Genomic DNA, 15,216 nt, shown 5'->3' with positions numbered 1-15,216 from the left:
AATTTAAAACAATCAAAATCATACAATACCTGCTCTCTGACCACAGTGGAATTAAACTAGAAAAGCAACCAAGGAACAAGACAAAAAAGAAACAAAAACTCATAGACACAGACAACAGTTTAGTGGTTACCAGAGGGTAAGGGGGAGGAGAGTGGTAGATGAGGGTAAAGGGGATCAAACATATGGTGATGGAAGGAGAACTGACTCTGGGTGGTGAACACACAGTATGATATATAGATGATTTGTACACTTGAATTGTACACTTGAAACATATATAACTTTACTAACCATTGTCACCCCAATAAACTTTAATTAAAAAAATAGTAATGGAAAGATAGCTGGAAAATTCTAAAATGCTTAGGGATTAAAGAACCCACTTCTAAATAACCCAACTAAAAAATGGGCAAAAGATCTGAACAAACATATCATCAAATAATATATACAGATCGAAATAAACATATGAAAAAATGTTCAATGTCATGCCACTAGGGAATTGCAAATTAAAACAATGAGATATCACTACACACCTATCAGAATAGCTAAAATTCAAAACACTGACAATACCAAATGCTGACAAAGATGTGCAGCAAAAGAACTTGCATTTGTTGCTGGTGGACTACAAAATGGTAGACCTACTTTGGGAGACAATTTAATAGTTTCTTACAAAAATAAAGATACTCTTACCATAAGATCCAGAAATTATGCTTCTTGGTATTTACCCAAATGAACTGAAAATGTACAAATACCTGCACAGGGATGTTTATAGCAGCTTTATTCCTAACTGCCAAAACGTGGAAGCAACCAAGATGTCCTTCAGTAAGTGAATGGATACATAAAGTGTAGTACATCCAGACAATGGAAGAAATAAGCTATGAAGCCACGAAAATATATGGAATGACATTTAATGCATATTACTAAGTGAAAGAAGCTACTATAAAAAGGTTACACACCATATGATTTCAACTATATGACATCCTGTGAAACGCAAAACAATGGAGACAGTAAAAAGGTCAGTGATCACCATGGGTTAGGGAGACGGGGCGCGGGGCGGGGGGTGGGGGGTGGAATGATTAGGCACAGAGGATTTTTACGGCAGTGAAACTATTCTGTATAACATTAAAATGGTGAATGCATGTTATTATACACTGACCAAAACCCCTAAAATGTACACCATACTACAGACTCTGGGTGATTATGATGTGTCAATGTAGGTTCATTGATTGTAACAAATGTATCACTGTGGGATGTTGATAGTGGGATGTGGGGGGGAGAAGGGTTGTGTATGAGTTGGGGGAAAGGACATATGGGAACTCTAGATTTTCTCTACATCATTGGTTCAATTTTCTTCAGAGTCAATTCTGTCTTCTACCGAAAGCAATGCCATACCTGCATTTATTTTTTTTCAATTTTTTAAAAAGTAATTCCAAATCTCCACCAGTTTCCTTTCCATTTTACTTGGCAACTTTACTTCACTTTTAACTATTATTGCCTGAGGTCTGTATTCCCTTGGATTTTATTTTGGTGACCAATATATGTTGTTCATAAATTTACTGTTACCATCAGTGAGTCTTTTTCAAAAAGGTTCTAATTTTTGAGTACTTCATTATTTATTATTGTTTTCGAACATAGGAAAATAATTGAGTCAGGATTATCCTTTTTAACCTTAAAACGACAAGGAGCTCTTTCTTGTACAATATTGCCCACTCTGGTAGAATCTTCTCAGAACCTCCATTTTGTCTAAGTTTAGTGACTCGCAGTCTGCAGGGCAGGGTGGGGAGAGCTGCTGCTGTTGAGAATGCCTGCAGTCAACTTCACTTCTCCATGATTATTATTTCTCTGAGTTTGGTGAAGCTATCAGGCCAGGGAGCATCTTTCTGTTGATAATATGCTCTGTCCTCCATTTTGGGCAAATTATATGGCTGTGCCCAGCCTTAGTGGCACCATTGCTGGCACGCAGGAGATGATTTCAGCAGTGAAAGGAATATTCACACTAGTGGAAGCTCTGCCACTAGCTGGCTTCGAATTGGGTGCAGCTGTGCTTGTCCTTAGATCTTATAGGGGTACATTCTTTGGGCAGAAGGGATCCAAGTAATTTAAGCGTTCCTCCACTATACCACAGCCTTCCAAATTAGAGGGTAATAATGGGTTCTGCCAGGATCTCATTTACTGACTCATGATAACACTAAACTAACTTTCTAATAAGAGGAGCAATGGATCAAGACTCAGTGTTGTCTTTTGGTCTGACTATATGTTCATTTAAGTCTGACTGTGAGGACAAAATGGGCTAGACATCTGTTTTTCAGCTGCCATCTTTCCTGGATTCAAGTTTGATTCCAAAAAGCAAAGATTATACATTGGTGAAGAATAAGATGGAAATAAGAGACACAAGTTTAAAACGAGAGAGGTTGAGGGTTAGTGGGACAGACAGCGCAGCAACGCGGGTGGAGTAAGGATAAGAATATGTGACAGGATGTGCGGTGACACATCTCAAGGGGAGAGAGAAGCAGGAAAAGTGAAGGTGTGAAGGTGGAAGTATTATCATCTAGTGAAAAACCTAGCACTGCAGCCTACACTATGCTTCGAATGAGAAACAAAACAAAATGAAACTGATAGTGTAGTCAAGTGGACTAGTTTTCTAGTCATTGTCTTCTCTATTATTATTTCATTGTTCACGGGTTCTTCCTCACTGTCTCTCTTCTTACTGAAAAATCACCAACTACTTACACCCCCTTTGATGTACTGGTTCAGTGGTCTTGCCAGGGGCCTCAGGAAGAAAAGGGAAAGCAGGTACCAGTTGTGAACAATAGGGCCTATCTCTTTTTGAAACATGGAAGCAAGGCAGAGATTGGATGGGAACGTAGGCAAGGAATATGGCCTCTCCCATCTGCGTGAGGTCTCAGCAGGTTCCGTCTGGTGGAACCTGGCTTGGGTTTCCTGGTGGGCTAACTCTCTCTGGGTCCCACAGATCTAGGGAGCTTTGTTTGGTCCTCTCTGTACCTAAACAAAGAGGAATCAGACTGCCACTTGGCTCACCCTTGGCCCACCTGCTTTCGTTTTTCTGGATTATCACAATGTAGGAGATCCTAAAGATGTATCTTGCCTGCTGAGGAAGTACAAAACCACAAAGATATAAGGGTAAATGACCCATTTAGAGAAACCCAGAGAGGGGAGGGGAAAAGACCACAGTACATATTTAGAACAGCTGGCAACCACTGAAGTAGAAACAAAAGTCAGAAGAGAACTTTTACCAAAACATCAGTGTATGCTCTAAAGAGGATCAGCTCAGCACACAAATCAAGCTACCTAGAGCATAATGTGTAGTTTTATTAACTCGATATGATCATTGTAATAAAATAGAGATCATAGACTAGCCAAGATAATGATGAAAGAGAGTGAGGGTTATCTTACTGAATATTATAACTGTGACAAAGTCACTAGAATAGAAATTGTACAGTATTATCCCAGGAATAGCCAAATCAATAGATTAATGGATACAGATCCCAGAAATGAATTTGAGGAATTAGATGACAGGATTTCACGTTAGGGGGAGGTGGCTTATTTAATAAATGGTGCTGGCATAACTGGCTATCATCTGGAAAACAAAAACAAATCTACTTCATACGGTGGCGTATAAAAGTAAGTTTCAGGTATATTAAAAGGCATAAAATAGGTGTATAAAATGTATTGAAAACATTAAAAGAAAATGAAAGAACAAGTTTTTAAACTCACAGTGGATGATGCTTGGTGGACCCCCCAGGGATCTTTTCCCATGCAAAGCAAATACATGTATATGATTAAGTTTTTTATGGTAGATAGCAATAGAAGCCAAGTCAAAAGATAAATGGAAGACTAGAAAAAGTATCTGTAGCACAACAGAGGGAAGAAAGGTTAATATCCCTCATATACAGATAACTTACATAAATTGATTTTAAAAGAAGTAGAAACAGCGGTCCAACTGCCAATATAGACAGGCAATTTCCCTAACTGGAAATATGCCTATAAATATATGAATAATGTCCAATAAATACACGAAGATATACGCATCACTACTAATATTCAGAGAAATAAAAATTACAATAACAGAGGTAGGTATTTCCCTCACCAGACTTGCAAAAACGGAAAAGTGGAACAACATATCTTACAGGGAAATGTGAGGGGAAACGTGCGATTCTGTATATTGCTGGTGGGAATATGAATTGCAACTTCCTTTTTTAGAGAAGTAAACTGTCAATACCTATTAAAATTTAAAATGTATACATAGTGTTTGACCTATAAACATCACTTTTGGGAATCTCTCCTAAAGGGAAAAAAAATTACCAATGTATAAGATTATACATAGAAGGATGTTGATTGCATCATATTTAATGGCAAAAAACAAAACACACTGGTTTGAATATCCATCACCATGAAAATAGTGAAATAAATCATGGTATATACACATATATTCCTACTATTGAATATTATGCATCTTATTAAAAAGACTAAGTTAGATCTACAGCTACTAACCTGGAGAGATGTCCAGGAGGTATTGTTAATTCACAAAAGTGGTAGATGAGTATAAACAACATAACTATTTTATAAACACACACACACACATAAAAGAAGTAATGGAAAATGCTATCTATGAGTGTGAATTGGTATGATTATGAAGAAGTGGGCAGGAGGCTATCTAATAGGTTCTAACACTGATTTCCTTATCCTTATAACTTTTGTGGCCACGTGGCATGTGACAGAGTGAATAGTTCATGACAAATATCTTAAAAAATACCGGTGAGGAGGGCAAACTGGGAACCTTCTTTGCAAACGGAGGGGTTGGATGCTGAGCAAGAAAGGGGGGGAATTACTGGTGTTTTCTTGTTTCCATATTTTTTCACTGGTTATGATGAACATGTATTACTTTTGTAACCTTTGAAGAGGCATTTAATGCACTTTTTGGTAAAACCAGCAAATGTAAGAAGCTACACAAGAACGAATGAAGCTGTTAAACTTTTATTCTGAGGTACTTCGATAGTCACATTCAGATCCCTTCTTAACACCACCCCCCTGGATCTACTGAAGGAGTAATTGTGTAAGAAAGAAGATTCTTAACTGAGGAACAAAAATCCACGGTAAATGGGTAGATCATACACAGAGTAAAGGCGAAATCAGCATGAGAGAAGAGTTGTACTTCACGAATAGCACCAGCCAGGTATCTGCCGTTTACACTGGGGTTCAAATGAACAGTCAGCTTTACTCAGGATGAATCTCAGACCTGAAGCACTGGTTTTACGTTACTTGGTTCCACAGTACTTTAGGTGGAAGATAATGAACTCTTTAAACATTTTTTCAATGTTTCTAATTATAAGAGAAATTCTATCTGACTCTGAATGTCACCTGAAGGCAAGGTCAAAGTCACATGCACAGGGTGATCATAAAAGGATAAGCCAATGGATAAGCTAACGAGACAAGACAGGGCCACAAAGAACAGAGATGTCTGCATGCTAGTGGCTACTCTCCTTTCAAACTGTATGTGATTAAGACAACAGGTACCCAGCATCATTCCAGAAACATGAGATTTCTGTTCCTTGGATCTAAACCAATACTGACAGATCTGCATGTATGCAGACGTACATGTACACAGAGTGGCATGAAGGGTGTGTTGCTAATTAAGCCCTCTAAAATGTTTGTGGGGAAAGGAGGCGGGACACATTTGACCACATGCGACGAAGTGTCTCTACCATTCCTGAGTGCAGAGACACATTTCTTAGGAGGAGGCACCCCTCTCTACTAGTGGGACATTTTCTCCTCTGTGACTATCTCCTTGGTTAGCATTTCAATTTCATAGATAAATGTTTCCCAGGCGGCAAAGGATTGATAAAGTGACTCAGGAAATATCAAAAGCATACAAGATAATTTAGTATCATCAGTGAGTCAAGGCTGATGTATTGTCTAAATTCTTAACGGTTCTGTGAGTCCTAGAAACTATTAGTTGGGACTCAGATGACTTATAAAAGCTTCATGCAGAAACCAAGGTCACGTCCTCTTTGCCTACATGCCGGAACACCAATGGTCACCCACCGCTGCCCTGTCTCCCCCCCCCCCCCCCCCCCCCCCCCCCCCCCCCCGTCTATGTCACCGGCAAAGCCCCAACTCTCAGGACTCATCCCGGGTTCTTGGGAGATGCCAGCAGGCAAGCTTGGGGCCAGTGGTTCAAGCAGAGGCTCCGTATTCGGGTTTTACTAGAACTCCAGTGAACAAAAAGGGACTCCCTTAGGGCTCCCCCATCTGTCCTGGTAGAGAGGAGCAAAGAGGGGGGTACCCTGCAAATCTCCACTCTGTTGGCAGCCTCCTCCATCTCTTCCCTGAGGGCATCAGCTTTGGCACCCGCAGGCTGTAAGCTGCTGGACAAACCTGAAGACTTGGAAGTCTGCTGCCACCTGATGGAAAACAGGAGAAAAAGAGGAGAGGTGTGAGACAGGTAGAGCCCTAGGGAGATTGTGGGAAGGCTGAGGAAATAGCTGGTTACAAATATGACCCCAATAATGACACCCGCTCATGTGAAAGGAGACATAATGAAAGGTACCACGTACTAGAGCTGGAGGATGGGGGCTCAAGTTTCCACTTGGCAGTTGTTGATGGAAGCTGGGGATCAGCTGGCCCTTCAGGCGGGGCAAGCAGTCCCCAGACCACCACCATTTTCCCTGCTGTCTGCTAAACACTAAGCCCAAGTGACATCACCCCTGCTTTCCATGTCATTCATTAAGTTCCCTGCCTCTCCTGTGGGCATCTGAGTTTGGAAACATTCACCTACCTCGCTGAAGCCCATCAGGTGTGCCAGGTAAAAGGATATGCGGGTAAGAGTAAAAATATCTGAAGACAAAAATCCCCACAGTTTCCTAGCAAGACTTAGATACCTCATTATGTTTTCTTAAACATTTATCTTTGTGCAGAGAATATTGGCCATCTGAGGAAGCTGTTCGGGAAACTTTTACGGGGAAGTACAAATACTAGGGGTGCCAAAAAAATGTGCACATTTTAAGAGACGTTATCTATGTATAATTTTTTGTAGTTGAATTGAATGATGGTAGCAAGGTGTAGTATGACGTTCACTCTAAAGATGGCATTAATCAAAGAATGCTAGCGTCATTCATTTTATTACAATTTAATATAGTTTTTTTCTTTCTTAAAAGGTGTAGACATTTTTTTTTAGCACCCTCTGTATTTCTGGTTGCTATGTCATTATAAAAGAATTACCAAAAGCAGGTCCTGAAGGAAGGTTGCAATGACACTAGATAGCAGCCACAGGAAGGAACAGCAGTGGGTTCCTCTTCAGCTGAGTATGTAAACTCAACGGCTTCTAGGGGCCAGCACGTAACAAAAATAAGTCAAATGGACCACTATCTCAAAAACTAGTCCACGCAATCCTTTATTTCCTACTGGGAACAGCAACATAAAGTATAAAATGATTTCTCAGCTGTAAGAAAAACAATGGTGTAACCAGGATGACAAAGGGCAGCTGATGCCTGGCTGCAGTCTAGTAGGTAAGTCAGGAGGGACAGCTAGCGGGATGCTGGGAGTGGTGGGGTGGGTGTGGTGGGGTGGGTGGAGTGGCATGTGTCCTCTCTAGAAGGCAGCTGCTCTTCTTGAGGCTTCGTGGGGCCCAGGCAGAAGGGTGGGTTGTGCATTACTAGATGTTTCCATTGACAGGAGAAGATGGAAATTGTCATGTAAACTCTCCTGATGCAATATGGTAATAGATTAAATAGTTTCTTTTAAACACCATGTTGGCCAATAGTGTACAGATTAAACCAGACAGCTCATCAGGCTCCACCCAACATAGAGAAAAAAAGTGCAATGGTACCCTCACTTTGAGAGTGAATAATCTAATCACTAGGTGTTTCTACACAATTTTTCTTTTCACTTTTGTTATACGCAAGACGAACGGAAGAGTGCAACACTCTATGATACAAGAAAAAGAAACTAAAGTTATTTTTGCAAAAAGTAGCAAACTAAGGATTCTTTGTCACTTCAAAAATACACTCATGGGAAAATTACTTAAAAAGGCTTTGGGACATCAAGTTGGCTTGAAAATCTAGAGATAGACACATGTCCTGGGAAAGATTCCAAATGGAAGATAAGAACTCAGGGCAAATTAGAAAGGAAATATTCCACACAAAGATGTTTAAAATCTAAGCTAACAGATAAGAATTAGTAAAAATTCCTGGCCAATTCTTTCTTATAATTGTTTGTCCTATAGAAATGGTATGTTTAATTGATACCTCCCGGGTTTAACCATTTTAAATAAAATATCGAGGTATTGTGGGTTTTTTTCTCAAATAAAATATGAAATACTGTGTCTGTAATTTAGATCTCAGATAATGAATATACCTCCATGATAGACTGCAGGGTCAGGATAAACCTGCCATCTGACTCATGCTTCCTAAAGAAAAAAAAAAGAAAAACCTAACCAATCTGTAAGTATAAAAAATAAAGTGACCACAAACACTATGTGATTTTATAGATCTGGATCAGATTTTTTTAAATACCCAAATTATATTTAATATATGTATATTAAACTAAAGACATTTCCTTGAGTTATCTCTTTCTTTTCTTCCTTATTCCACTCCATTTTTCTCCAAATTCTGTCCTGTAGTCAATATCCTGGTAGTTTGAAATCATACACCTTTCCTCTCCCTTTGTAGGGAATTTTATTTGCAATATATAAGTAATCTATTTTGATATTATAAAATAGTGATAAGCTGCCCCCAAATGGTCCTTTTGTGGAAATAGAATAACAAAATCTTAAGAGAAGCTTGGACAACATTGTATAGGGAGTAATCTGCTATGAAAAGTGACACTAATGCCTTTCAAGGTCTGATGGTCTCAATAAGCTGTTCTACAAATAAACTCAAGAACTGTCCTGTTCTGTTAAGAGGAAAACACGGATTCTGGACAAACAGAGTAAACAAGGATTCTTGTCCAAGAAGAGTTTGAGCTTTGAAATTTGAAGAGCAGAAAAGATCTTTTTTTATTCCCATTAAAGTAGCTGATGTGACACCATCAGTCTCCAGAAAGGATGCTATCACTATACGATCTGGGGGAGAGGAAAACAGAATATAAGCTTTAACGAAGGCTGGAGGAAAGAAAGCAGCCAGAAATAAGGTATGGGATTTCAAGGACTAGGAGAAGAGGGAAGGAGGCAAGTGCAAGGTAAGTGGAGGGAAAAAGGAAGTCCAGAAGAATTGCAGGAAGGCAAACAGGGAAGTTTCTTTAGTGGGAGATTTATTGTCTTATCTGTGTTTTCTGTCCTCTGTCACCAGCACCCTCCACTTTTTGAGGTCCTGTCCCGCTGCTGCTCTAACGTGTGAGCCAAAAAGTGCTGCCACTTTTGCGTGGCTCTCACAATAAGTGGTCCAGGTGAGAGTCCCTGATGCAAGCCAAACCTGTGCCTGTCCTTCATCACCTTGGCCAGCTGACAGGCCAAGGAAGTGCCACATAAGCAACATCCAGACACATGGAGCTCCTCCTTTGTACATTCAGAACTGAAAGGAAAGAAAGAGGGCTCATATTGGGAGAATGAGCCCAGGGGATATCCAGCGACCATGGAAACAATGGAGTTAAGAGAAAGAGGCCTGTATGTGGAGAGAAGCAGAGGTGGGAGATGAGGGGCTGCTCCTGAGGCCAATGAGACTGCTGCCGTTCCAGAGGTCCTTAAAACGGCCAGAGCTTCGGAGTTCCACTTCTAGTTATCTGCTTTGTTAGTTCTCTTGCTTCCAAAGAAGGTAGGTGTCTTAATTAGAGCGGACTGCCAGAACAAAGCACCATAGGCTGGGAGGCTGAAACAACAAGCATTCATTTTCTCTCAGTGCTGGAGGCTAAAGTTCAAGATCAAGGTGCCAGCATGGTTTGGGTTCTGGTGAGCGCTCTCTTCCTGGCTTGCAGACGGCTGCCTTCTCACTCTGTTTTCAGGGTTTTCCCTCTGAGTGCATGCAGAGAGGACATACTCGCTCTCTTCCTTTTCTTCTAAAGCCACCAACCCTAGTGGGTTAGTGCCATATCCTTATGACCTGATTTAACCTTAATTATTTCTTAAAGACCCTATCTCCAAATATAGTCACACTGGGGGGTTAGGGTTCAACATATGAATTTGAGGGTAGGGGGCACAATTCAGTCCATAGCAGAACCCAGAAATAGCTGTTCAGCAGAAACATTAAGTGTCCCAGACCCAGAAGGTTGACCTTGAGATACACGCTCCACCCCCCACCCCCCAAAGTGAGGCTGACTTTGGGAAGAAATGGGGTTCCTTCTTTAACCATTGCCAAACTGAACCTATAGCAGAAAAGATGTTTGTGTATCTTTCACATTTATTTCAATTCAATTCACAATTTTTAATTCAGCATAAAGCTTCCCTTCATATCTATTATCTTTTATTCATCTTCTAAGTTCAGTATTTCTTATTGGCATATCAATAATTTATTCCTTTTTAAAAATCTACTTGTTGAGAGACACTTGAGTGTTTTCTGTTTTGGTCTGTTCTGATTAAAGCTGTTATGAATATTTATGTACAAACTGTTAAGTTTGCTTTAATTCTCTTGGATAAATAGGACTTCAATGACTGGATCAAATGTCACGTGTTTAACATTTTTTAAAAGTGCCATTACTCTTTTTCCAAGTGGCTGTGCCACTTTCCATTCCCAACAACATTGTAGGGGAGTTTCATTTGGTTCACATCCTTGCTAACAGTTGATATGGTCAGTATGTTTAATTTTTGGCCATTCTCATGGGTGTGTAGTTGTATTTCATTATTATTTTAATTAACGTAATGACTAATGCTCAACACCAACTCATGATGTTGAGCATTTTTCATGTGCTTATCGGCCCTTCATGTCTTCTTTGGTGAAGTGTCACTTCAAATTTTTTGCCCATTTAAAAATTATATTTCTTGTATTTTTATTATTGAGCTGTAAGCGTTCTTTATGTATTCTGGATATAAGTCATATGACACATATGTGTATTGCAAATATTTTCTCCCATTCTGTGGCATAACTTTTCATTTTTCAAACAGTGTCTTTCAAAGAACAACATTTAAAAATTGTGATTAGGCCCAATTTATTAACTTTTTAGTTTTATCATTCATGTTTTTTGTATACTAAGAAATCTGTGCCTACCGCAATGTTACAGATTCTCTCCAGTGTTTTCTTCTAGAAACTATGTAGTTTAAGATTTTATACCACCTGTGCATAATTATGTCTTCCTCCTTTGATCTCTGAGATTCTTGGGTCCATGGGTCTTTCCTGGAAGGGTCAGTAGTGTATCTCTCTTTCTCTCTCTGTCTCATTTTTTTTTTTAATTAAAATTTTTTTCAATTTCAGTTGACACTTAATATTGTATTAGTTTCAGGTGTAAAGCATAGTAGGCATTTATATAACTTACAAAGTGATCCCCCAGATAAGTTTTGCACCCACCTGACATCATGTATAGTTATTACATTATTAACTATATTCCTTATGCTGTACTTTATATCCCCATGACTATTTTGTAACTGCCAATTTGTATTTCTTAATCCCTTCACCTTTTCCACTTAGCCCCCAACTTCCCTCCCATCTGGCAACTATCAATTTGTTCTCTGCATCTATGAGTTTACTTTTGTCTTGCTTGTTCATTTATTTTGTTTTTTAGATTCCACATCTATGTGACATCATATGGTATTTGTCTTTCTCTTTTCCATCCATTTCACCTCGAAAAATACCCTCCAGGTCCATTCATGTTGTTGCAAATGGTAAAACTCCATTTTTTTTATGATTGAGTAATATTCCACTGTATATATGTACCACATCTTTATCCATTCATCTTTTGATTGGAACATTTAATCTGTTCACGTTTAAAGTAATTATTGAAAGGTATGTAGTTATTGCCATTTTGTTAATTTTGTTATTGCCATTTTGTTAATTACGTTTAAAGTAATTATTGAAAGGTATGTAGTTATTGCTGTTTTCTGATTTTTAAATAATTCTCAGTTCCTTTCTTACTCTCCTGCTCTCTTCTCTTGTATGTTGATGACTTTCTGTAGTGTTGTGTTTGGATTGCTTTCTTTTTATGTCTTGTATATCTCTTGTATATTTTTGGTTTGTGGTTACCATATACTACATATATAGCAAGCTATGTTTATAGCAGACTATTTTAAATTGATGGTTGCTTAAGTTCAACTACATTCTATAACCACTACCATTTTTATTCACCACCTGCATGTTTACATTTTTGTCATTTTTTACTTCTATTGTGTGTGCGTCTGTATGTTTGTGCATATCCCTTAATTTACTGTTGTGATTACACATGATCTTCCTACTTTTGCCTTTTAACTTTTGTACTAGCTTTAGTGTTGGTTGATCTACTGTTTTTATTCTGTGCTTGCCTTTGTCTGTAAGAATTTTTTTCTTTGTGATATTTTCTTATTCATAGTTTTGATCCTTTTCTTCTTCTTAAAGAAATCCCTTTAACATTTCTTATAATACTGGTTTGGTGGTGATGAACTTCAGTTTTTTCTTGTCTGGGATTCTAAGCTTCAGTATTATCCGAGGAGACTAAGGTTTATATAATTGGCTTTTGGCCAATTATATAGAGAAGCCAGATTTACCTAAACAGTGACAAATGTACACATTGGCATTAGACCTAATTAAATACTGGATAAATCTGTTGGATTTGGCAGTATCTATCAGAGGTGAGATAGAATTCAAAGATCCAGTCACAGAACTATTGATCAAGATGTACCAATAATATACAAAAAGATCCTGCCTTTCTTAAAAGGCAGCGTGTATCTCTACCTGGAATACACAGTTTAGTCTGGATAGTGTAAATCATGAAGGACTGAACAGGACTAAAGTAAGCTTTGGTAATCAAAAGAGGATGCCACGAGGAATACAATCTAATGTGCAAACCAGCTAAATGGGGAAGTAGGGTGGGGTGGGGGTTGGGGGTAGTGAGAACCCAACCACTCCAGGAGAGTAGCTGGATATCCCCGCTATTCAACAGCGCTGCATTTGGTCTTACTCTCACTGTTGTATCTTGGGATGCAGTGCTCCTGTTGCCTAACAGTGAAGGGTTAGGGGAAAAGGCAGGAAGTTGAGTGGGTTCGCTTCTTGTAGTTTCCAGCAAGGTCCTACAAGACGTGTTAACTCAGGCTAGAAATGGCTGGTCTGAGATTAAAGTGGGAAAAAAGAGGACACCTTGGCTAAGAGAGCCCCCTCATTCTGCAGCCTATGGCCTAAACTGATGGAGAATCCATAACTGAGGCCCAGGGTGGATCTTCCACCATGGTTACTAAAGCAGAGACCTGAAGGGAAGGTGACAAAGTTTCTGTGGGGGCTATACCACCCATAGTCTCCCTTCAAAGCAATCCTCAACCCTCAGACTCACAACTATACAGAGCGAGCTGTGCAAACCACCAACATGATAAAGGAGATGGATCGGGTTTACATGAGGACCACCTAAAATAATTTTTTTGCTCTGAAACTAAAAGGTTGTAGGTCCAAATGAATTTTACAAGCACAGAAATTTGGAGAGGAGAGGCAGAGATTTCCTTACCAAACCTTAATACACAAGAGAGGGTGAATTGAAAATAAGAAAAAGTTGTTAAATCATGGGTGAGAGTCCCTGGGGACACCTCCCTAAGGTTCCAGAATCCACAGACCACATGGCTTCACCATACAAACATAACACAGGACTAGACTGACAACAGCTGTTACCCAGAGTAACTCTCCTTAACGTAAGAGGACCGAGCAAAAGTGTGTTAAGTGATGATGGCAATGACAAGCGTTGGTACTAGAATTGAGCCTTCTGACCAGCAGCCCTGTGCTGAAAATTTGGGTTTTCTTCACAGAAGCAAAGACCTCAGGGCTAAAAACCCAGGTCCTCACAGAAGGAAACCACTCTGCAAACCCAGGGGCATGATGTCCACAATCACCTAACAGTGGAACGGTCAGCATTTCTTCAACTATCTTACCTGCTTCCCCAAATATGGAACTTAAACACTCATGGGAGGCAATTTGACGCGGCACATAGACACAGTGGTAAGTAACACCAGACCAATACCACTCATGCAATCTGCCCTCTATCCCTCCAAGCGCACTAAGGAGAGACTCTCGGGTCTGGGTGAGAAGACCTACACGGCAACTTTCCACCTCCGCCTCCTCTTCCGTTTCCACAAAAGGAGACAAGGGTCCCAGCCTTCCATAAGCAACAGGACCTAAAATTGAATATCATTGGCTTTGCTTGCATCCTATTCGCTTTTTTGTTTACTTGCTAGCAAAGGGCATTGCTTTTCAACTTATGACAGGGCTATAACATTTTTTAAATCGGTTCATTTTGAAAAATGAATCAATTTTGAAAAGATGTGTAAACACAGATGGCAAAAATCATTCAGGTAGACTGACGTTTGGGAAACACTCCTCAGTTAACTAAGGAAACCTTTGTTTTTCTGCTGACAAGTTTTATGTCTGGTCTTGGAGGACTGCCCATGACATTTTATTGGTCTAGATGCAGAATTCCAATGTCCCACCTGGTTACAATAGCAGCTTCCTTTTTTAAAGCACTTGGGAAGTATTGTGACAAACATGGTCTCATCTGACACTCAAAACAACCTCCCTAGCTCAGCCCACAAATGTTGTTACTACCTTTGTACCGGTGAGCAAGCTATTCTGGGAGCTGAAGTGACCTGACCCAAGTCACAGGTCCAGAAAATAGGTGACCTGGATCGTGGTACTTCATCTCTGACTCCTGCTTCCGGACTTGTTCGTATGTCTTTTGGCCCCAGTATATTCTGTTTTTCTTTCGTTTTTTTCAAGAACATTAAAACAAGATGTGGAGATTATGAAAATTGACCTACAATGAACCTAAAGTAGAACCAAACAGTTACTTCCATATTAATATTCATGACCCTGCATGCTTTCAACTTGCAGACTTACATAAACACACGCATATCGCTGTAAAAAATAAAAAGGCACAGATGCACAGTCATGACATATGGCGGCCACAGCCAAAGCCATCTCGAAGCCTCTGGCACTCCCCTGATGGATTCTGGGAAGATGGACGCAGGAGAGCAGCACCGCTGTAACTTTATTGTCGCATAATGGTCTCAGGTTTAGGGAATGGCTACATAAAGGAGGTATCTGCACCGTCAGCTTCAGAAAAAGGTAACCTGGTCCCCAGAATCTGAAATTCTCCCCTCATTATAGACATGAC

At 39.7% G+C, this 15,216-nt stretch overlaps 1 protein-coding gene across 8 annotated transcripts in view; it reads right to left on the bottom strand.

The window, feature by feature from the left end:
* The window catches only part of ARHGAP44 (Rho GTPase activating protein 44), a 174,420-nt gene that overhangs the window by 49,253 nt on the left and 109,951 nt on the right, over positions 1-15,216 (bottom strand). For all 8 annotated transcript variants that reach the window (XR_002123895.1, XM_019641507.1, XM_019641503.1 and 5 more), the window contains one exon: positions 6,299-6,416. Coding sequence is in view for 7 of the 8 variants with exons in the window: in XM_019641507.1 (XP_019497052.1) it covers positions 6,299-6,416 (118 nt within the window). In the remaining variant the exon portion in view is untranslated. The remainder of the gene's footprint in view (positions 1-6,298; positions 6,417-15,216) is intronic.

The sequence above is a fragment of the Hipposideros armiger genome, unplaced genomic scaffold (genome assembly GCF_001890085.2).
Source record: "Hipposideros armiger isolate ML-2016 unplaced genomic scaffold, ASM189008v1 scaffold_61, whole genome shotgun sequence".
NCBI classification, from domain to species: domain Eukaryota; kingdom Metazoa; phylum Chordata; class Mammalia; order Chiroptera; family Hipposideridae; genus Hipposideros; species Hipposideros armiger.
The sequence above is the reverse complement of the archived record's forward strand: the minus strand, read 5'-3'. Positions and strand labels throughout refer to the sequence as shown.